Here is a 24788-nt window from a genome sequence, read left to right as displayed (position 1 = left end):
CCATTCACACACATACCAGGCAGTTCGGGGGTAAGTGACTCTACAGTGTCACTCGGCTTAGAGGAACCGTTGCCTCAAAGCACTTCTAGCATCTTGATGCAGCAATTCCCTACTGAGTTGGATTTGCTTGGGAACCATCACTTCAAGTTGGCTCCCAACACACCCGGCTCCCCTCTCTCTTTTTGGAGAAGGGCTTCAGGGAGGGGGAGGAACCTCAGCAGAGGCCTTTGTGGGTTGGATGGGGAGGCCTTGGTGGGCTAAATTCAGCCTGGGACTTGGAGGTTCCCCATTCCTGATCTACTACCTGAAAATAGGACACACAAATAACGGGCGCTGTTCCTCTCCCTGCCCCATCCTTCACTTGCTCACCTCCATGGCCAACACACCGTGGACAGCACTCTCCTTGACCGATGGACGCCACTTCACCTTTCTCGCAAGGAAGTGTGGGGCAAGGCTTGGGGGTGCAGATAACCTCCCCGCTGGCACAAGAGCAGGTTGTACATCCAGAGCCAGCCCATTCAGTGTCATGCTACAGGGAAAGACAGAGAGGAAACACGTAACTGCAGATTATTGACAATTGTAGAAGACAGGAAAATACAGGGCCCTATGTTGGCCTCCATTTTCGCTCTTCCTAATCCCAGCATGAGCAGTAATGCCAAGAAAAACAGATCATATCTTTTAATGTCTGAATTTGTTCCAGTCATAACTCCTGAACATGCTGCTATGTGCACTCCACTTCCCCCAAGTGGTGTGGAAGTTCGAGCAGTGGTGGTTTCCTTTGGAGGAAGAGATCACTGGAGACTTTAGATGTTTCTGTAATATTTGAGTTTAGTTACAAATATGAAAACTGAACACAGCTTGGCTCCTTCAGACAACAAATTCCACTGCTCCACATCAGATCCCCAGATGCTGTTTGCCTACAGCTCCCCCCACCTCTCTCTCTCTCTCGTTTTCTACCTGTCTCCAAAACTGCAGCATCTGTTGACTTTATCACAGACAGGTCTAGCTTCCATCATCCTTAGCCAGGAAGAGGAATGATATACCATCTACACCACCACCATTTCATGGGTTTCATACTCCGGGGATATTTTTGCTATTCTCTGGCCAGTAGATCCCATCAAGAGACATTTCCCTGGCCTTCCCCAACCTGGTGCCCTGCAGATCTGATGGACTACAGTTCCCACTACTAATGGGCATGCTGGCTGGGGATGATGGGAGTTGTAGCCCAAGACATCTGGAAGGCACCAGGTTGGAAAAGGCTGCATTAGACAACAAACCAACAAAACGAAGGGATGACAAGGTGTGGTTGGCAGATCTGACCGGTATTCACAACCCCTTTTCCCTTGTCTTAACCCCTCAATGAAAGTAAAGCTAAGAGAAAACAGGGCTATATGTTTTAATGGTTCCATTTGTTCCAAGCATACTCCTGAACATACTTTAAAAGTGAAAGCTTTACTGCCTTGCTTTAAAGTCAAAATGTACATTTAAATCTTTATATTCTGCCGCGTTTCTCCATTTTATGTCTCACTGAGCCTGTTCACAAAAGACCCAAGGTCCTGGAGTACTTTTGGGGGCTGCCATTGAAGACAGCTGATACAGAATGTATGTATGTTCCCCTGAAGCTTCAGCTAAAAGGTGACTCATAAATTGAATACATTATATTATTATAATTATTACTATTATTCAGATATGGCCACTCAATTCCTCATTGGAGCTAGAACCTCAAATCATATTATACCAACCCTGTACCGACTACACAGCAAGTTACCGAGACCTTTAAAAAGATCACCCCTGCCCTCAGGCTTACAGGACACAAAAGGAATAAGGATAGGGAGGAAGAAGTGGGGGGAAACCCTTGGGCACAAGTTCTTCATTACAAAGTTCTTAAAATGACCAGCTGGAATGGAAACAGTTCAAGGAGAGGAGGCATCCAAAGTTGCAGGTTTCTCAGTTGAACCGATGGAGTGGCCTTGCTTCCCATGGGGTAAAATCTAACTTAAGTCCTACATAGAGCAGACCCATTAAAATGAATGGAATTTAAGTTAGTCTAACTGGCATCCCATTCGTTTCAATGGGTCTACTCTATGTAGAACTCACACTGGATTTTGCCCTCTCTCTCCTTCGGCTGCTGCCAAGTGACAGTTGAAGGGAAGAGAGAGATGGAGGTAGCTTCTCAGCAGAGCTGATGGCGGCTCTGCTTCCCTTCTCTCCCTCTGCTCTGTTCTTATAATGATAAGGTGAAATGGAAACAGAGTTTGTCTCCAGGAAATGGCCCTCAAAAGATATGGCACCACTGGGCATGGAGGTTCCTTTTCTTGCTATCATATGGTAAACTCCAACCTAAGTCCTACTTAGAGTACACCCACTGAAATGAATGGGACTTCAATTAGCCATGACTAACTGGCATCCCATTCATTTCAATGGGTGTACGCTAAGTAGGACTTAGGTTGGATTTTACCCATTACAAGGACCTGTTGGTAGACCTAGTCTTCAGAGTCGCATTTGCTTCCTGGAGAGGCCACCGCCAGCATCCCAGGCTTCTCCTGATACTTCTCTTTTCCCCAAACAGGAGAAATTACAATGAACAAGAGGGGAAAATGATTAATGGCTCTTTCCCCCATGCCTTCCAAACCACAGTGCAACAAACTGGCTCTTGGAAAAGAGTGTGCGCATATAATTGTTGTGGAAGTGCCAAGGCCCGGCCCCTCTGGCCCAGTTGGCGGCAAGGGCGCGCCAGTTCCCTTTTCTTTTTCTTCCTTGGATATCTGCCCGAAAGTTAATTTGCAGCAATAACTTTGGTTAGGTCATGTGTGACTCGGCGTAAGACTTCCCTGACCTAGTTCCCTGAGCGCAAGGACTAGACAAAAATCTAAGACAGCCAAAGAATCATCAGAGCAGATAAATGCAACACTTTATGCCTATGAAGACGACCAACCATCAAGGAACCAGACTTCTCTCGGCCTGGCATGGGAGCCAAACAACTAGATCAGCCTTCTCCAATGAGGTGCCATCTAGATACAGCTCCCATTATCCCCATCCAGCATGCTGGCTGTGGATGGTGGGAGTTGTTGTGTGACACATCTCAAGAATACCAGTTTGGGAACTTGCTTTAAAATTGTATTTCCCACATGAGGTTCCCTGAACGTCTCACTGCAGAAGCAAAACAAGTTCCCATTGCAGATGTGGCATGTTAATTCCGGAGAGAAAACAACAGAAGTGGACAGGGGAAAATATATAAGAAATACTCACCTCATAGATTCGTCCTTCATGCTCGCAAAATCCTTCTGCTCGTGAAACACATTTAGGGCAACAAGTGTTGGGGGCTATTTGGAGCCCTTCCCCCTAAACAGGAGAAAAACATTCAGGGGGTGTCACAAATCAATCTGTCTAGAAAAGCCCATTCCCATTATTCCATCCGACTATCTCAATATTTGCTTGTTTGTTCAATACATTTATATCCTGCTTTTCAGAGATATACCCTCATGAAGTGGTTTATAAAAAAAAGGGGGTTGGACACAAATATATATATAAATATACAAAACAGCATGATCAAAATGGAGGAAATTAAGCCAAGTTTGATGTTGTTGAGTGGAACACACATATTAACTACCTACTCAGGAAAGCCCAGTTTGAACAAATACATTTTTAAAGCTTTCTTAAACACCTGTGCCAAAGATGTAAGGTGCAAAACAGCAAAAAGGGAGTTCCATGAGGGGCCAACCACTGAGAAAGCCCTGCCCCTTGCTCTAGCCAATCTAGCTATTCTAATGGGTGAGCAGATAAGCAGAGCTCCTGATGGTAACCTAAACATATAGACAGGATTATTTTATTTTTTAAAAATTTTTATTCCATTTCTATACCGCCCAGTAGCCAAAACTCTCTGGGCAGTTCACAAAAATTAAAGCCACAAAACACAGAATAAAATACAATATAAAATATAAAAGCTTAAAACTACAGTATAAAGTACAACCAGAATAAAACCTAGCAGCAATGCAGAGATTTAAAATACAAAAACAGATTTAAAACAACAACTCTCCTTGAACAAAGCTAAAAGACTAAAATGCTAAAATGCCTGGGAAAATAAAAAGTTATTCACCTGGCACCAGAAAGAGCATAACGTAGATACCAGGTGAGCCTGTCTAGGAAGCTCATTCCACAGCCAGGGTGCCACAGCAGAAAAGGCCCTCTTCCTGGTAGCCACCTACCTCACTTCCTTTGGCAGGGGCTCCCAGAGAAGGACCCCTGAAGATGATCTTAGGGTCCAGGCAGATACATATGGGAGGATATGATCCTTCAGATAACCTGTCCCCAAGCCTTGTAGCACCTTGAATGTTAATACCAGCACTTTGAATCTGGCTTGGAGATGAACTGGCAGCCAGTGCAGCTGGAAAAGTGCTGGCATAATATGATCACGTTGGCCAGTCCCCATTAACAATCTCACTGCCCTGTTTTGGACCAGCCAAAGTTTCTGTTTTCAAAGGCAGCCCATGTATAAGGCATTTCAGTAATCCAGACGAGAGGTTATCAGAGCATGGATATCTGTAGCTAGGCTATCTCTTTCCAGATAAGGGCATAGTTGGTAGGCTAAGATGATAAAAAGTGCTCCATGCCACCCAGTCCACCTGTGCCTAAGTGAAAGTTCTGGGTCCAAGAGCACCCCCAAACTATGAATTATATAACTCAGCCCCAAATTGTATAAGGCTTTGAAGGTAATAACCAGAACTTTGAAATGAGCTTGGAAACAAATTGGTAAGCAGTGTGCTTGAAAACACATTGGTAAGCTTCTTTTGAAGCTAAATTGGACCCTTTTAGCACTCCGTAGTACTAAAGCCAATATTTAAAAACAACAACACCCCACTTATTTATCATTTTTTGGTCACTACCAAATTTAGCAGTATGGCAGAGGCCACACTGAGGGGAGAGCGGATATGTGCCCCCCGCCTGATCTACACCAACCTTCCCCAACCTGGTGCCCTCCAGCAATTTTGAACTACAGCTCCCAACATGCTGGCTAGTGCTGATGGGAGTTGAAGCCCAAAACATCTACAGGGCACCAGCTTGGGGGAAGGCTGGTCTGCGCTGACTGACAACAGCTCTACAGGGGTTTCAGGTAGGATTCTTTCCCAGCCCTCCCTGGAGACGCCAAGGTTTGAACCTGGGACCTTTTGTATGCAAGGCATGCGCGCCACGACTGAGCTACGGCCTTTTCTCTCACCATGTCAGCAAGAGCCATTCAACCCTGATGCCTCCAACCCTTAGCACGACAACTGAATTACCAGTTGGACGTCATTCTCGTGCCTTACCTTCCAAAGCTCACAGCGAGGGTTTCTGCAAATGATATCCTTGCATATGACAATGTCACCATGGCAACTGCACTCCCGGCATGAGTCCGGCTTCCAAACAGTGTTGTTCTGCAAACAAGCCATAAGCTTTGAATTAAAATTGTATTAAAAAGTGTTAACACTACATGAAATTACGGGACAGCAAAAAAGAAAAAAAGAAAAAGAGTTCAAATTAAAAGGAGCCTCATGGTACAGAGGCAAACTTGGCAGGCCAAATCTATCTACCGCATGCTGATTAGTACCCATGGCTGTAATAAGTCCATAGCTATTTATTTCATACTTCCTAAACATGTAATCAAAAGACTCGGCCCTGCGATGAAAAGCAATCAATTCCAGCGGCAAAGTAATTGATCCACCTAAGCTCTGGTAGCTACAGTCTGATTAGAGCTTCTCTCCCATACAGCTCTGTCTTCTATAAACAGACTTGGGCTGGGAATTTAACAGCTTCCAAAGGAGCTTTGGACGCTCCATTCACATTAAAATTAATCTGCTAGAAAAATTACCTGGGGCGTTGAACAACTTCTATGTATGGGGAGAGACTAAAAAGATTCAGAGTCTTCTGATGAGAAAGGAGATGAAGAATACTGGAAATGAAGAGTATTAGAGATGCCGGAAAGATCCCCTGACAAGGAAGCAACCTGTGCTACAACAACCTCTGCCAATAGTGAGCCCTATCTGTGAGAAACGGTTGGAGAATTTATCCTCCCCTAGGAGAAATTCAGTGAACTTGTCCCCTGATTTCTCTGCTCACAAATAGGCTGGAGAATTTTGAGAGGACATTTGTACACAGCTCTACTTTATATTATAGTGAAAACTGTTGTTATTCATGGAATCTGCGTGTCAAGAGATTTCCAATGAAGTGTTTCATGAGAATCGACCAACAGGAAGGCAGTCAAAATGGGATGACCAACTGACTTCCAACTTTGAATTATACATATAAGGTAAGATTATACTTGGAACACATCTCTCTTTTTTCTGTGTACTTTCAACTATCCTCTTCAAAAGTATAAAATACATTGTCCAAGTCCTGGGTATTAGGCAGAAGTATACAGAAACCTCCAAAGGATGGCTTGTAAGGCACCTGGGAACTCTCCCTCCCAATGGCCCATGTTTATGGTAAAGGTTTTGACCTAGCCCAATCCTAAACTGTGCCTATAGTCACATGGGCTGGAAGGGGAAAGGGCTTCCAGAGATTATATAAAGCGACTTTGTGAAAGCTTGGCTCAGTCAGATCGAAGAGCTGCCCAGGAGCGCACAGTAACTTTGGTCCCAATGCTCAGGCTAGTTAGTTGTTCAAGGAAAGGTTCTTCAAAATGCATCAATTTTGACCCAGAAACTGAAAAAAATTCAGCTATGCTCCAGCATTAGAGCGTGTTCACATGAAAGCATGCCTTTAAAGCAGGGGTGTTGAAGCGTAGGCCCGTGGGACAAATGCAGCCTGCCTCAGATCCCAAACTGGCCCTCTAGGGATCCTTAAGACAGCCACACACCCTTCTCCTGGCCCCACCCGCTTTCCCCTGATCACCAATCGCTTGGTGGTTTCCCAGCTTTTGTGAAGTTTTTCCTCCCATTCTAAAAGGCTAAAATGCCCGTCCTCAGCATTACTTACTGGCAGTAAGAGCTTTAGGCTAAAATATGCTGGCATTATTTTGTATTTTGGCCCTGCCCCTTTTGCATTTGGCCACGCCCATCCTGCCTTCAGCCCCACCCACCACTCGAATGTATCTCTCTCCTGACAGCCTCTCCAAAACTGAATTCGGCTCCCAGGCTGAAAGAGGTTCAACATCCCTGGTTTAAAGGTACTGACTGCAGAGTATTATTTGGAAGTAAAGACTGCTTCACATACCATGATTTTTTAATTTAGTTTTTACACAGACGTTACATGTATGGGGGATTCTGTGTGAATCTTGTAGATAGATAGTCAGATGTGTGGTTGTAATAACCAGCCCTACATCCAGCTATAGTTCACATATGGATGGGCATTATTGGTGGATGCAAGGTCATAAGAACATCAGAAGAGCCCTGCTGGATCAGACCAAGGGTCCATCTAGTCCAGCATTCTGTTCACACAGTGGCCAACCAGCTGTCGACCAGGAACCCATGAGCAGGGCATGAGCACAGCAGAACCCTCCCACCCATGTTCCCCAGCAACTGGTGTCCATAGGCTCACTACCTCTGGTACTGGAGGCAGCACACAGCCATCAGGACTAGTAGCCACTGATAGCCTTTTCCTCCAGGAATTTGTACAGCGCTCTTTAAATCCATCCAAATTGGTGGCCATCACTACATCCTGTGGTAGCGAGTTCCAAATTTAACTATGTGCTGTGTGAAGAAGTATTTCCTAAAGGCCAAGTGATGACTGGCATGTGTGAATGACTTGTCACAGGTCTGACCCATAGAAAGAACACCTAACTACAATGCTTTCAGTGAAGTCAGTTCACACATTCAGCTCATCACATCGAGTCATCAACAACCAAAGGGGTGTTCATACAAACCCTCCTCATGTACTGATGGAGGGTCTTGGGGTTGCACACCCAACCACCAGCTGAGCATTTGGCCCTATGCCTGCACCAGCCTATGTACCTGGACCACCTCCACTTAAGGGGGGATCCTGACCAGCGGAGTGTAGGATCAGGACACACATTGACACTGCATGGTGTGGCCACCTGGTGCAACGCCACCCCCCTCAAGTATACAGTAAGCTAGAGTGATGCAACCATATGTGTGCTGTCCCCTGCAGACTGGAGGCTCCAATGTCAGCGGGGCAGTGAATCCACTCTGGGTTTCAGTCAGAACCAGTCAGAGCTTCGCTCCTTGGATAGCTCCGTTACAGTTCTGATTGGGGATGTGCAGATGGTGTAAAATCTATTCTGTCTGTGTTTTGTGGATTGTCAGACGCCTTTCGTTCCATCATCTGCACTTCAGAAAAATTAGAGTTCTTTTGTTTCCAAATATGTGCAATTGCACAAATTTGCACATGCAGAAATGAATACATTCTCCCAAAATGCTCCCCCAAAAGGCCAAAATGTGCATTTTCACACTTTGGGTTATGGGGGACATGCACATTTTTGGCTGGGGGTTTTTGCTTATTTTTCTACAATGAAATTTGCGCAAAATTGGGAAGGTTGGAAAAATGGTCCAGCAGTCCTTGGAATCCACTGGTCGGATTCATCAAAATCCGAACTCATTTGGTTTGTTTGTTTGTTTGTTTATGAGATTTATTAATCGCCCATCTGAGCAGTCACCCTGGTTCCATTGCAGATTTCTCTGACATCCCTAGTTCTGACTGGTTCTGACTGAAACCTGGACTGGATTTACTGCCCTACTGACATCAGAGCCACCAGCCTCCACTGGTAGCTCTGACATATCTCCGTCATCCCCCCATAGTTACTGACCCCAATGCACCAGAATATGGAGGTGCTCCAAGGAAGATAGATGCTTTTGAACTGTGGTGCGGGAGGAAAATTCTGAGAGTGCCTTGGACTGCAAGAAGATCAAACCAGTCCATACTCCAGGAAATCAAGCCAGACTGCTCACTTGAGGGAATGATATGAAAGGCAAAACTGAAGTAGTTTGGCCACATCATGAGAAGACAGGATACCCTGGAGAAGATGGTGATGCTAGGGAAAGTGGAAGGCAAAAGGAAGAGGGGCCAACCAAGGGCAAGATGGATGGATGATATTCTGGAGGTGACGGATTCGACCTTGGGGGAGCTGGGGGTAGCGATGGCCGACAGGAAGCTCTGGTGTGGGCTGGTCCATGAAGTCACGAAGAGTCAGAAGTGACTGACCGAATAAACAACAACAACCAACATTCAACCACATAAAACATATTAGTTTTCCATTCTTGTTTTTAAAACAGAGGAAGCTTGATTGTACCAGAACAAGGTGCAGTTATGAGAAGGAGCAACGCTGAACAAACAGCTGTTGTTTCATGGTGATGCTTCCAAGATCAGTAGACAGTGCACAGCTCACAATAAAACAGCAAGTGTGTCGGGCTAACTATATGTTGCATGGAAATACATGCAACGCAGCCCCACTATCATTTTAGAAATCAAAATGCAGCTTCGGGACAAAATTATTCAGAGTGGAGAAGCAGTGAGGGAGGAGATGCTGAACTCCCTCCCTCCCTACTCACACTTTCTCTGCTCCAAATCTCCCCTTCCCCCGTGTCTTTCTTCCCTGAAAGTTCCCAAAGCATGCTTATCCTAGCAAACACACTTTTTGAACTGTGTGTGTGTGGGAGGGGCGATCGGGGCCCATAGCAGAGAAAGAGCAAATGGGAATGGTTTAAGCGCACACAGACACACCATTTCTCTGCTCTAGACAGCCCTCTTCCAAAGGTGCTTTTCATTTAAAAAAAGTAACGCTGGGGCTCAGTTACAAGCTACACTGGCTGAAAGTCCCTCTTCTACGCAACTATTAAAGGTGCATAGGGGTAAGGAACTACTTGAAGGTGGAGACCTGAATTCTCTCTCTCTCTCTCTCTCTCTCTCTCTCTCTCTCTCTCTCTCTCTCTCACACACACACACACACACGGACTGCCATGGGTTAAATGACCCTCCCCTGCCCCCCATTTTGACTATCTCAGTGCTGAGAGAGGCATGGCATTTTCAGCACAGAGAAAGGGACTTGACCAGCACTGAGAGAAGTGGCTTTGCACACCTCTTTCTCTCCTTTGCATGCTTCTTTCTCTCCCCATTAGGAGCCTGTATCCCCAGTATTATCTCTGATCTGCCATCAGAGGGAACAGGAGATTCCCCTGCATACCACTTGGCCTCCCAATTGGAGGCCAAGCCCCGCCCGCCTGGAGGAATCCCACAAGGGTCTGTGGGCTGGATGGGGAACCTCTGTGGGCCGGATTAGGCCCGTGGGCCAGAGCTTCCCCACCCCTGAAGGTGCGGGGGGGCCGTCCTCTTTTGCATCTAGCCACCCTACAAGCATGGCTGTTTCCCAACCCTGCATCTGCTTTCAGAGGTCATTGCTTCCCTATTTCCATCACGCTTTTTGGTTACATCGATGTACAGCTATAAGAAGAATGAAGGCTTCTTTCCTTCTCAGCGGAAGAGTATATGGACTCCAGTCCTTTCTAATAAAGCTGATGAGATTATTAAACCTACGTACTGCCACAGATCTGCACAAATTTACAGCCCTGGAGTTCGTGATATAAATGATACTGGAGAGAGGCCGTCATTTTTATTTCGATAACAGAACTGGCCCACCACACGGATGCAGCAGTAGTTAACAGGAGGTATGCTGAGAAAACAGTCTTCCTTGGGCTGATTTATGATACAGTTCCAGAATCAATTCAGGCCAAGTTATATGGGTGTCAAGCTCTGCCTAACTCTCATGCTGTATTTAATCCCATTTCTGCTCCTTAAAAAAACCTAAAACGGTAAAACTGTTCTGTGTCAGACACGGCTTGTTTCGAAGACGCCTGGCGCCACAGCAAGCTTCAGGGCCCCACATACCTGCCCCCTTTGGAAGAGCGATGTTTAATTTCTGCACAGGATTTAACAACCTTATCTGGCTGTTGATTTGCTTCACATCCTTGCTCATCCCAGCAATAGGGAGGGGTCGGGAATATGAGAACAAGGGAGCTGCAGGAAAGCACCGTGTGGTTTTAGAAGTTGCCAGAGAGCCTGCTGCAGAGTGATGACTGCATTATCTATGAGGGAGGTACCTGCTTCTTGTAGAGGAGGATGGTCGTGGACCAACACTGGCTGATTTCTGGCAAGCCACCCAATGCCTGTGGATGGCAGTGATCCTTGCAAAGAAGTAGGGTTACCAGGTGTCCTACTTTGCAGAGGACAGTCCTCTCTTTTGGAGAGCTGGCAGAGGACACAGTCTTCTATATGAAGGTGTCCCCAATTTGAAGACGTGGCCAGTCCAAGTCTGGTTTATAGTCAAAGAACCCTAAGGAAGGAGAGCAGCAGAGGCCTTGGAGTTGCCCATCCACAGTTAGTACCTGGACAGCAGACTGACCAGGTACACAGATCACCAGATCAGTCTTCTCCATTACGGTGAGGTGCATTGTATTTCTAATTATACTTATTATTTCTAAATTTGCACTTTTACATATTTATCTATATATGCAAATGCTATGCAAATTTATGTCCTTTTTTGTCCTCCTTTTTGGCAATGCGTAAGTGGCCACTCTACAAAGAATGCTAGACTGATGTGGAAACAGGACAAAGGAAATTTAAAGTTGGACGAATGAGAAACCAAAATGAGAAAATGAGAAACCTAAACTGTCAGATACATCGATCCCTAGGCCCAAATCAACAAGTTGAAAATCCACAGAGCAAGCAACCAAAAGCCTGTACCATTTCATCAGTAAGGAAGATGGCTTCCCCAAGAAGTATGTAAGAACTGGATCAATGAGAGGCAAGGACACAGGCAGCCAATGAAAGTGTGCATGTATTAACACTGGCAATTCCTGAGTTATTTAACCCAGGAATTGCCAGGGATGAGCAAGTCCATGAGCCATTTCTGATGTCAATTAAGAACCCAGGAATGGAAACTCTGGGTTGTTTATGGTTAAACAATCTAGAGTTAACCCACCAATTGGCCGTGGTTTGTTGTTAGGTCAAGTTTGGGTTGTTTAACCCATAAATAAACCAGACTTTCTGGATTCGAACATTATGAAACAACCCAGGAATCTGGGTTGTTGATTGAAATCAGAAATGGCTCACACACAGCTCACACACTTGCTCATCCCAGGCAATTCCTAGGTTAAACAACCCAGGAACTGCTGCTGTGATGTATGAACCGGGTCATTGTCACCCACTAGTAAGAGTAAACAATGAATTGCAGAGCTAGAGATCTGAGAGAAGTAGGGATTCCCATGGTTAATAATGGTGGATTCTTTATACTGAGATAGTATGACTAAGTCTATTGTACATGTGAAGCATGCAACAGCTGTTTTCTCTTCCAACTTATCCTATGTTTCATAGGGCTTTATGAAAGCATTCATCCAGTGCCTGAAATGTAACTAGAGGCTAACCCCCTGGGATATGTAGGAATGTGAATGCAGGACATCTGTTTGAGGGTGTCTCTTTCACTGTATAGCTGAAAAAGGGCAGCAGGGCAGACACCGGTCAATACCTCATGTAAATGACAACATTCTTCCCTGGCTAGCATTTATGAATTGGGGGATATGTAGTTCATGGCTGAATGATTTGCACATAACAGGTGCTACACTCATGAAAAAATATGCCTGCCCATTTTGGGTCAACACTGTCATAACTGAGAGCTGTTGATGCTGCCTGGAATTATTTATTCTGGCACATTTAACTGAAAGTAAGCACTGATTCTGGCAGCCACTGCCAACGCAGCTGCCACTGCTTGCGCTGATGGTTAGCTACCAGTGGTGCGGCATAGCTGATCATGCACAAGGTGAACATGTTTTTGGAGCACCTTGTTTTTAATCTTGATACAGCACTTAATACATTTTAGGCACTTCAGAAGTGAATAATAATGTTCAGGCAGTTGGCATGTGCAGAATTCAGAGTCCATTGATGTGAGGACTGAAAAAATCCCCCTCACATTAAAATCAATGCGCTCCTGGTCCTGCACATGCCATTGGCCTGCACACAAATGCCTCCAAGCACACCACAAGCAGCTAGAAGTGTGAGGAGCAGCTTTCTCTACCCCCCTGGACTTTGACAAGTTCCCTTTTGCTGTACCATAACCAAGTTCGGCCAATTAAAAACATTCAGCTTTGGAACCAAGTCAAGGAAGGGTGGCTAAACTAAGTGGCAGAAAAAGAGAACCAGCATGTTCACACAGCCGTTCCTCAGCATAATCAGGAACAGAGGAACTGTCCCTCACAAGGGGCTATTATTTCACAGCATGATGGCAAATTTCTGGGCTGGCATGATGAAGGATCTGGCACAGAAAGCCGCTCTCAGCTCTAGTTCCTCCACGCCAATGTCCTATTTCACAGAGTGGGAATCACAAGCATGAGTGGGGGCAAGGACTGGAAATTGAATTGCACACAGAAAATGAACACAGTGAATAATTCCCGCTGTTGTAGCAATGAGGAGGAAATGAGACGCTCAACTTTTCAATTGTATTATTAAGCTTTGGTATTGAAATCTATTAACTTCTTCAGCAATGGGTGCATATAGAGACCTAGCTATCCCTGAGGAATTTATCTATGGCTATGAGCTGTATGAGCTAACACAGCCTCGATATTTGGACTTTTGTCCCTATTACTTAATGGGGGGGGCATGACTAGGTCCATCTTGCTCTGTAGGGGAGTGGGAAAATTCTCCTCATTGCATGGCTAGCCGTTAAATATGACTGGCTCCCAACACAATTGTATACTTGCTCACCTGAACAGCCTAAGGAGATCCCTGCTGGATTGCACCAAGGTCCATCTGCACTAACATTGCATTTCCAGCTGTGGCCAGCCAGACGTTTCTGAGAAATTAACAAGCAGGGCATGATGGTAATGAACCTCCTCTATTCTTGAGCAGCTGTCCATAACCCATCCACATGACTTTATATAATTCTATATACTCATAGCAATCTTGGTTCTCAGACTGCCGGCCTGTATGGAGTCATAGAATCATAGAACAGTAGGGTCGGAAGAGACCTATAAGACCATTGAGTCCAACCCCCTGCTCAATGCAGGAATCCAAGTCGAAGCATCCCTGACAAGTGGCTGTCCAGCTCCATCTGGAATGCCTCCAGTGTGGGAGAGCCCACCACCTCCCTAGGTAAGTGGTTCCATTGTCATATTGCTCTGACAGTCAGGAAGTTTTTCCTGACGTTCAGCCGGAATCTGGCTTCCTGTAACTTGAGCCCGTGTCCTGCACTCTGAGATGATTGAGAAGAGATCCTGGCCTTCCTCTCTGTGACAACCTTTCAAGTACTTGAAGAGCACTATCCTATCTCCCCTCAGTCTTCTCTTCTCAAGGCTAAACATTCCCAGTCAGTCTGCACTATTCATGACCAACAGGGAAGTGTCACCAGGCTTGAAATCAGAAGTACACAAAACATCTTGGGGGGGGGGGGAGAATGCTCTTGGAGAAAAATCCCCCCCAAACATCCCAATGGGAGATAGAGCAAGACGGTGGATGCAGAATGTTGACTGGTCATTGCAGGAGAAATGGAAAACCAGGGAGGCCGGAACAGAGTACCCTGGAAGATGCCATAACTGAACAGGAGAACTCCATACTGCAAAATTGTATTGCAGGTTCCATTTATCCCCTTTAAAACTGTTTTTAAGGTAGTGGTCAGCGACATACCTTATTTCAGTGGATTCCATAAGGTAATGGTGCAGTGCCTGGAAAATGGTTCTCCTTTGCAATAGGTCACAATTTTCTGCAGCAAGCAAGACAGCAACACAACTGCCTTCATGCTTGCTTGTGGGTCCCCTGGAGGCATCTGGTTGGCCATGCGGGGAACAGCATGCTGGACTTGATGGTCCAGCACTCTGATCCAGCAGGGCTCTGCTTGTGCTCTCTTCCTGATGGGAAAGGGTCATTTGCACTCACCCGATGCCTCCCTGTGCCATTGCTCTCCTGCGTAGGTCTTGCTTTTCATCAGACCTTTCGTAAAGGACCCTGCTGGTTGGTTGGCACCAGCTTTTTCCACGTCACTCAGCCTGATCTGGCCCCAAACCATGATTGGCATGTGATGGTGGCATCTTCACTCCAGGGAATATAGACAATGCACCACACTAAAGCAAGGGGAAATTAGCTGCCAGCTTGGCTGGCAATGACATATTGACAGAGTACTTAGCCTGTGTTATCCACTTCAGCATTCAACAGCACGCACAGAGAGCAAGAGTGTGTGAGAGACAGCAAGAGAGAGAGGCTGCATCCTCCTTCACAGTGCAAGAGTCTGCAATTGAATGCACCTCGTGTGTGGCTCTACATCAGACAGCATGGGAGAAAAGCCAGTGTCGGGTGTCTCTAGATGAAGGATACTGGACTCGCTTCGGGAAAAGCTAAAGTCAGAGCATGGAGCAATTATAACTTCTAGGACAATCACTATTGGCCTTGCCCTGCTCTCTGCCAAGTGAGGAGACTCGGCAGCTTAACAACATGGCTTTCCCATTTTTCGCACCTCCCACTCCAATTAGCTGACAATATCAGGCAACTGGTGGGATCAACCCAAACCCGAAGGGACGCTGAGAATCATGAAAGCGAGATGCGGATACACGAGTTGCTGAGACAGCCGAGAATTGCAACCAAGGGCTTGTCCACAGGAGAGGAGGAGAGGGAAGTTTTACTCTCCTTGTGCAAAAGTAGTGCTACCCAGGATCAGTGGCATGGATGGGATACCCTGGTCCCATTTAAAGATAGAGTGAGAAGTAAACTTGCTCCTAAGGACACAGGGCAGTGTACGTATGCTGCGATTCCCCTGGAGCATAGATGTGGCATTAGATGCCAAACCCACTATCCTGAGAATATAAACTTTCATTTGTAGTTATGAAAGGGGATTCAGTTCTTAGGTACATTTTAAAGAGAACATGTTTAGTCCTAACAGCGACTAATATATGTTTGAATAGCCTTCTCACACCTGGTGCTCTCCAGCTCTTTTGGGCTACAGTTCCCAGTATCCTGGATGGGGCATGTTGGGAGTTGTAGTCCAACACATCTGGAGGGCACCTGTTGGGAGAAGACTGTGCTTGAAAGTCTGTGGGCCATGCTTCCAGAAATGTCATAAGCCAGTGAAAACAATGAGCAGGTTTTTCAATGGTTAGAGCTGGGGCTTCATCACCCTGCAGACTTCGTCCCCCACTCCCTTCACATACTTATGTACATAATGAACAACAACAGCAACAACAAGAAAGGAATATGCAAGATGATAAATTATGCAAATTTGCTTGATTTACATGATTGATATGTTCATTTTTCTTGACACTGAATTCTGATTGCAAAAAAGATTTCTTTTAGCATGGAGTATACACAGCCATAGAAATCAACCTGCTGTGCAAAGACAGCCTCATTACCGACGTTAAAAATAAATAAATAAATAAAGGAAAGAATGCCTTTTAGCACTGAAGAAAGCAGCATTTTTTGAAAAGCAAAGGGAAAAAGTAATAAAAGTTCTTTATTCCAATCAGCCAAACACCAAAATGTTCACTTTGGAGATTTCAGCCCAAACATACACAGCGCAGAGCTTTTAGTACCAGTGCCAAATGAGGCTACAATGGCAAATGCTGCAAATTTCAGAACAAGGAGCGTGCTATGGTTTTTTGTACAGATGCATATGCATATTCCATTTAGGAAATAATGTGGAAGCTCTTTCCCTTTTCTCCAAGGTGTGTGTATATCATCATTTGCATTCGATCTCTTCTATAATGAGTAATAATAATTTTTATGTTACATTATTACCACACAGTAAAACCAAGGGCTTAACTTGGCTGTAAAATCTCAACCAAGGGTAGAACAGGAGCAGAGGAAAAGAAGCGTTCAGAGTTTCTCCTCTGACGAAACTACTTCAAAGTAGCCAGGTCTTACTTGGTTAACTTAGAATTTCTCCTCCTTTGTCTGCCCTCAACTTATAAAATGATGTATAGAGGCCACCACACATGAAAGGCAACTTTATATGGCCCAAATAGATCTCAAACTAGCCCTACCGGGGGGGGGGGGGATAAAAAAATGCCACACTCAACCACAACCCACTTTATCACATCCGGCCCTCCAAACAAGGCCAGTCCAAGACATTCTGCTGCCTGAGGCAAAGGACAAGATGAAGTCCCCCCCACCCCATTCCACATACAGAAGTTGACAAGACTGGCAGCTGAATCTTATTCAATACTGGCCCTGGGACAGCACTGCACCTGAAGGCAGCAGGCTAGCTTAAGAGATGCGGGATGGACTGATCGATAAACACAACTCTGTCTTCCAACTCTTTTCTGCTGCTCCCCACACCACAACTTCTGCTGCCTGAGGTGGCACCATCGCTCTACCTAATGGTAGAGCTTGCTCTACTGCAAAAACAACAAGCAATACTATCAATACTCTTCTTTGTTCCAGATCTCCTGTGATTATACCTCAAGAGCACCTAAGGACCACCTTTACCCATTATCAACCTGTCCGCACATTAAAATCAGCAGGAGAGTCCCTTCTCATTTGACCATCTGTGAAAGCAGTTAGGTGGGTGACTACACATGAGAGGGCCTTCTCTGCAGTGGCCCCTGGGGTCTGCCATGCTCCAACATTGCAGGCTTTTAAGAACACCTTGAAAACGTATTTTACTCTGGCCTTCTCTTAATACGAATGCTGCTTTTATTGCTGATTTGGTTGCTGGTTTCACTGCTGCTTTTATTATTGTTGTTTTTATTGCTGTTTGTATTGTGTTCTTACTGTTTTTATTGTGTTTTAATCGCTCTTAACATCATGCAAGTTTTATGCGTTCTATTGTTGTACACCGCCTTGGAGCACTTCTGTCTTGAAAGGCAGCCAAGAAATATTTTAAATAAATAATTTATCATGATCATCATATTTTATATTTATATGACACTTTTTTGCATGTTCAAAGCACATCACCCATTATTTTATTTATTGTTAATACTTTTATACCACTTTTCTGTAAAAACCACCAAGGTGGTGTACAAAAGGTCAGAACAATGAAAACAACATCATAAAGCAAAACCCAAGAATAAATCATCATTAGAAGCATTAAAGCAACACCACTACCCTGATCTACTTCAAGGTCCATAGACACAGGCAGCTTCTCTGCGATGTTTAGCTTGGGGTGGGGGTGGGGGGCAGCCCTCAGCCCTCCTCCAAAGAGAAATCCTCCAGAAGGGCAAGACAATACACATACATGCCATGTCTGGCTACGAATACAGACCAAGCAACCAGAAACTTTGTCACGGTGAAAGCTGAAGGCTCCAATGTCACTGGGGTGGTGAATCCGCTCCGGGTTTCTGTCAGAACCAGTCAGGGCTCTAAAGGAGCAATCCAAGCTGCCTGGATAGCTCCTTTGGAGTTCTGACTGAAACCCAGAGCAGATTCACCACCTCACTGACATCGGAGCCACCAGCCTCCACTGCTTTGTCATTAGCTGAGGAGTCTTATTAGGACACAGAAATCAAGAGCCACTGATGTGATTGCTTTAGACTCTCCCACCCTGCATTTTAGGCTAGCGGAGTCACACTATTAGGATAGAGCTTGCAAAAAAGTGAGATGCGTGCAAAATTGGGTAGTGGGCAGGATTTTTAACCATCCCACCTTTTGTAAAACATGGCCTTTGAGCGGGCAGCTCTTCCATCTCCACCCTCTGTTTCCCTACCTAAGATGATGAGAAAATTGAATGCCTGCAAGGCTGCTTTATATCCCGTCACTGAGAATGACTAGTAGTAATTACTCGATGCTTCGCCTGAAATGAAAGGACCTCGTTCTTGGATTCCTGCCTAGCACGGAGTGAGGCACTTGGCTCTCTGGAGAGACAGATGTTAAACGGGAACAGAACACACAAGAAACCTTGACAAATTAATGTTGATAGAGCGGTATGAATAAAGCAAACAAAAGGTAATCGCTGGATAAATCTGCGGGAACATGTCACTTAATTCCCTAGAATTAAGAGGAATCTAGGTGCACATTGCACTGGAGAAGCCTGCGGACAAGGAGTTAATTGAATATAACAATCCCATTTGGGTCAAAGTAAGGCAGTAATCCAGAAAGGACAAGAGACAGCAAGTTGCTCCAGCATCTGTACTAGCTCCTTGCTGTCTTTAGGTACAGTTCAAGGTGCTAGTTTTGAACTGTAATGTCCTAAGTAGCTTCAGCCATACATATTTTTAAAATGCATGCATTTATTTATCCTACCTTTCTTCCAAGGCACTCAGGGCAGGGTTATCGTATTGTACCATTTGGAGATGTGAAGGCCCAGGGGAAAGCAGAAGAAATTGTGGGGCAGGGGAAGGTCTTCAGAAGAGAAGACTGAGGGGAGATATGATAGTGCTCTTCAAGGACATGAAAGGTTGTCACAGAGAGGAAGGCCAGGATCTCTTCTTGATCATCCCCGAGTGCAGGACACGGAATAATGGGCTCAAGTTACAGGAAGCCAGGTTCCGGCTGAACATCAGGAAAAACTTCCTGACTGTCAGAGCAATACGACAATGGAACCAATTCCCTAGGGTGGTGGTGGGCTCTCCCACACTGGAGGCATTCAAGATGAGGCTGGACAGCCATCTGTTAGGGATGCTCTGACTTGGATTCCTGCATTGAGCAGGGGGTTGCACTCGATGGCCTTGTAGGCCCCTTCCAACCCTACTATTCTATGATATGATTCTATGATTCTAGGTCCCATTTTTTTCAGGGACCTCTTTTGCCTGGGGGGCGGGGGGATGGAACAAAGATTGGGGGGGGGGTTTCCGGGCCTTCACATCTCTAGTCTCATCACAACAATCCTGTAAGGTAAACTTGCTAGGATGAGAGGGAGGGAGTGACTTGTCCAAGAGACCACATAAAGGCAATTTTTACTGTATTTTTTGTACTTGGGTGCAGATACTCAAATAAAACCTTCCATACCCACATGGAAGGAGCTGAGGCTCAGTGGTAGAGGACCTGCTTTACATGTAGAAGGTCCCAGGTTCGATCCCTGGCATCTCCAGGTAGGGATGGAAAAACTCCTGCCTGAAACCCTGGAGAACCGCTGCCAGTCAGTGTTGACAATACTGGGCTAGATGGACCCATGGTCTGACTCATTATAAGGCAGCTTCCTCTGTTCCTATGTTTCAACACATACAGTGCATCAGTTAAAGAAGTACCACAATGCCAAGCCTGGCAAATGAAAAATTGCTGGAGGGATTTTGCCCCATCTTTCGATACTGCAAAGCGAACATCCCTGATGAGTAACAGGCAGTTGTTATTTTATCTGAAGACTTCAGGGCTTGAGAAAGGAGTTACTTAATTGAAGCTAATGGGAAAACCTATTAAATAAAGAAGTGGGGTAGCAAGGAACCTGTGTGGATTGTCAGAAAATAATGTGACAGACAAAGAGGCATGATTGATGGGCCTGTGGATGTTGTAACATATGAAGTATCTTGAAAACTGTTGCTTTTGTTCTTAAAGACTAAACATCTAGACCAGCCTTCCCCAACCAGGCACCCTCCAGGCATGCTGGACTACAACTCCCATCCTCCTCATCCTGTTACATACTGGCCAGGGATGGTGGCAGTTGTAGTCCCCCTATAACAGTCAGTCACCATTCAATGGCAGCTGAGCACGCACAGACCTCATTGGATTGTTAGGGGTGAGGGCACCACATTTTTCCCCACAGTATTTCTGCAAACCTCGGGGCTCCACCAAGCCTGTTGATACCTCCCTTTTGTGGATAGGTGGTGTCGTTTTGACTACATAAGCACCTGCACTCATGCCTGAATATCAGAAATAGAAGGAATTATGATACAAATAGGGACACAGACAGAAAATGGCTGACGATGCAATGCAAACCTGAAGAGAAACCACCCAAGTTTGGACCTGAGCCCTGTTAGCCATTGTGTCTTCACAGCACAGTGTCATGTTTGGTGTCATTAACTATACTCTCGTACCACCCACTGCACTCACAGGCTTCCACTCGATGTCCACAAATTGGTTCCTTTCGTCAAAAAGTGAAAAGCTGCCAAAATGATTCACAGCCCACATTGGATACCAAAGGCCGGGCAACAACTGGCTGCAGCTGCCTACTGAACTACTGCTTGAAAAAACCCACCACGGCTTCCAAATAGGTCAGGTTATAAAAACAACCTCAACTCCGAGTATAAATTAGCCTTGAATTACTAGAGCTGGAGAGGAGAGTAGGACAAGAGGGACCACTGTGGAGAAGAGCTGCCACACTGGAAGCACTAGACAGACTAGGAGGAGTTGCTTTGGGAGCATTAATTCCGAGTTCAGGAAAGCCTTCAAGCCCTTTGGTGCAGCTACACCAACAACATGACAAAACGGGAGCTCCCCGTGAGCCAGGTAACTTTAAATTCATCCTGTGTCACACCACTGAAATACAGTGAACAGCCAGGCATGAGCTTGAAATATCAGCTGCAGCTGGGCACAGCAGAAGGCCCATTGGTGCAATAAAGCCTTTTATCCCATCTCTCTAATTAAAAAAAAAACTCGAAACAGCAATGACAACAAACACAAGCAATGAAGCTCCAGCCAGCAAGCTGAATGAGCTCTCCAAAAATCCAGAGGAATCTGTGCACTTCCTATGAGGCTGTCATTGAGCTCGGGGCTACAGGAATGTAGAGCTTCCCAAATCCAAATTGCAGAAGTGCAGAATTGTATCTTGAACACAAAATTCTGCATCTTGAGAATCTTGTCATTCATTTCTCTCTCTCCAATTATTTTTATTCATGTATTATATATTAATAGACTAGATACTGGGCTTGTAGTCTTTATTAATTTAGATTATATTGCCATTGAATACTTGAAATGCATTGAAGTTGATATTTATATTTATGTGTTTTTCCCTCTTGGAATACTGGTGGTATATTTAATCGCTTTTTAAAAAAATAATTCTGTGCCTTGAGAATCTTGACATTCATTTTTAGAAGTCAGCAGTGCTGAAATGAAGCCTTGGATATGTGTTGGGGGAAGAAAAGGAAGAAGAGGGGATGGGTGCATGACATACTTCAAACCTGATAAGCAGAGTGGAATGTGGAGACGTTTGTGAGAAAATCTTTAGGGTGGCCCCTTACGCATTGCCAAAAAAAAAAAGGACAAAGGGGGATAATGAATTGCATAACATTTGCATGTGCTGACTGATACGCATACATGCGAATTTAGAAATCACTACTATAATTGAAACAGAAATATGATCACCAGAGTGGGGATGACTGTAACCAGGTGATCTGCTGTCCAGATGCTGCCAACTGTTGATGGGCAACTTCAAGGCTCCCGGCTGCTCACCCCTCTCATGATTCCTGATCTTCATAATGGAGTTGGACTGGGCAGCCCTTCAAACAGAGGACACCTTCAAACAGAATACTGTCCTCTGTAAGGTAGTACACATGGCAAGCCTAAAAATGTTCCAACCCTTCTCTGCTCGCTATTCTTTCTTGTTATTTATTATTTCTAGAACATGTACATAAGCTAGGCACTATATACTAATAAAAAGACTCGGCCTGCTCTCACCCACTAAATCAATGGTGGGCTGATTTCAATCTGGCATGATCCAGAGACAGACAGACAGACAGACATCCCCTGTGATCCACGGATATGTTTTCAATTTATGATGCAAATGTGCGTCCCTTCGCACTTATGGTGTAATTATTTCTTTTCTTTTATTACATTTATATCCCACCTTTCTTCCATCATGGAACTCAAGGTTGCGACATGTGATTCCCAGGTAGTCTCCCCTCCAAGCACTGACCAGACCCAAACTTGCTTTGCTTCAGCAAGGTGGCTGCCTCATGTGCCTTCAGACTATGCCCTGTGTTAAGCGTACTAAACTGTGTTAAGAGACCCTAAGAAAGTTAACCTAAGAGCAATGGTCTACCTAGTTCATCCAGCTTTCTTTGCAAGAACCCCAGCAATCAGCAGGCACTTGGTGGTCCACCAGAAATAGGCCAGTGGTTACCAGGAGATCACAACCATCTACTTCTGTCCATCCCTGATCTAAGTAAGAGATCAGTCACCGCAAGGAAAAGGGAATGGAGGGTAAAAGTAGATGGACCAGATCAGTTCAAGAACTGATGGAGTGAAGGAGGCAAGTGTATCAAGCATTTAAAATAAAGTACAGGCTGAAGGGGCAGGAGTGCAGCTTGAGATCGACAGGCATATGGTCAAGGAACACCTAATTACTTTGAATGAGTTCAAATCTCCAGGGCCAGATGAACTGCATCCTAGAGTCATAAAGGAACTGGCAGAAGAACTCTCAGAACCGCTGTCTATTCTCTTTGAGAAATCATGGAGGACGGGGGAAGTGCAAGATGACTGGAGGAGGGCTAACGTTGTCCCTATCTTCAAAAAGGGTAAAAAGGAGGAACCTGGGAACTACAGACCAGTCAGTCTGACATCAATCCCTGGGAAAATTCTGGAGCAGATGATAAAGCAATCCATCTGGAAGCACCTTGAAAACAATGCCATGATTACTCGAAGCCAACATGGATTTGTCAAAAACAAGTCCTGCCAGACAAATCTGATCTCATTTTTTGATCAAGTAACCTCCCTTGTAGACCGTGGGAATGCTGTAGACATCATATACCTCGACTTCAGCAAAGCTTTCGACAAAGTGCCCCATGATATCCTGATGAGCAAACTAGCTCAAAGTGGGCTAGATGAAACAACGATCCGGTGGATCCACAGTTGGCTCCAGAATCGGACTCAAAGAGTGCTTATCAATGGGACCTTCTCAAACTGGGGAGAGGTAACGAGTGGGGTACCGCAGGGCTCAGTCCTGGGCCCAGTGCTCTTCAACATTTTTATTAATGACTTGGAGGAGGAGGAGGTGCAGGGAATGCTGATCAAATTTGCAGATGACACAAAATTGGGAGGGATAGCCAATACTTTGGAAGACAGAAACAAAATTCAAAGTGATCTGGATAGACTGGAGCGCTGGGCAGAAAACAACAGAATGGCATTTAATAGGGACAAATGCCAAGTTCTGCACCTAGGAAAAAGAAACCAAATGCACAGTTACAAGATGGGGGATACGTGGCTCAACCACACTACGAGCGAGAAGGATCTTGGAATTGTTGTCGATCACAAGCTGAATATGAGCCAACAATGTGATGTGGCTGCAAAAAAGGCAAATGCTCTTTTGGGCTACATTCATAGAAGCATCGCTTCCAAATCCCAGGAAGTACTAGTTCCCCTCTACTCAGCACTGCTTAGGCCTCATCTGGAGTACTGTGTCCAGTTCTGGGCACCACACTTGAAGAAGGATGCAGACAAACTGGAGAGGGTTCAGAGGAGGGCAACAAAGATGATCAGGGGACTGGAAACAAAGCCCTATGAAGAGAGACTGAAAGAACTGGGCATGTTTAGCCTTGAGAAGAGAAGACTGAGGGGAGATATGATAGCACTCTTCAAGTACTTGAAAGGTTGTCACAGAGAAGAAGGCCAGGATCTCTTCTTGATCATCCCAGAGTGCAGGACACAGAATAATGGGCTCAGGTTACAGGAAGCCAGATTCCGGCTGAACATCAGAAAAAACTTCCTGAGTGTCAGAGCAATACGACAATGGAACCAATTACCTGGGGAGGTGGTGGGCTCTCCCACACTGGAGGCCTTCAAGACGAGGCTGGACAGCCATCTGTCAGGGATGCTCTGACTTGGACTCCTGCATTGAGCAGGGGGTTGGACTCGATGGCCTTGTAGGCCCCTTCCAACCCTACTATTCTATGATTCTAAAATACACCAATGGAAGGAGCCAAATGGATGCCACTTCTAATGGTAAGGTGCAGCAGCAATGGAGAAAGGTGTGCAGCTTCAGAACGGGGGATGTAATGTTGGGTTTATGAAGGACCAAAGAACCA

The 24788-nt window shown here is 45.3% G+C and overlaps 1 protein-coding gene across 1 annotated transcript in view; it reads right to left on the bottom strand.

The window, feature by feature from the left end:
* FRAS1 (Fraser extracellular matrix complex subunit 1) overlaps positions 1-24788 on the bottom strand; it is a 381912-nt gene that overhangs the window by 242098 nt on the left and 115026 nt on the right. Inside the window, exons 3-5 of the mRNA XM_084855428.1 lie at positions 5304-5411; positions 3250-3342; positions 370-529 (exon numbers count right to left, since the gene is read on the bottom strand). Of these exons, the coding sequence (XP_084711554.1) occupies positions 370-529; positions 3250-3342; positions 5304-5411 (361 nt within the window). The remainder of the gene's footprint in view (positions 1-369; positions 530-3249; positions 3343-5303; positions 5412-24788) is intronic.

Source organism: Heloderma suspectum, chromosome 5 (genome assembly GCF_057233095.1).
Source record: "Heloderma suspectum isolate Gila_16-S chromosome 5, 16-S_ref, whole genome shotgun sequence".
Taxonomy (NCBI): Eukaryota; Metazoa; Chordata; class Lepidosauria; order Squamata; family Helodermatidae; genus Heloderma; species Heloderma suspectum.
The sequence above is the reverse complement of the archived record's forward strand: the minus strand, read 5'-3'. Positions and strand labels throughout refer to the sequence as shown.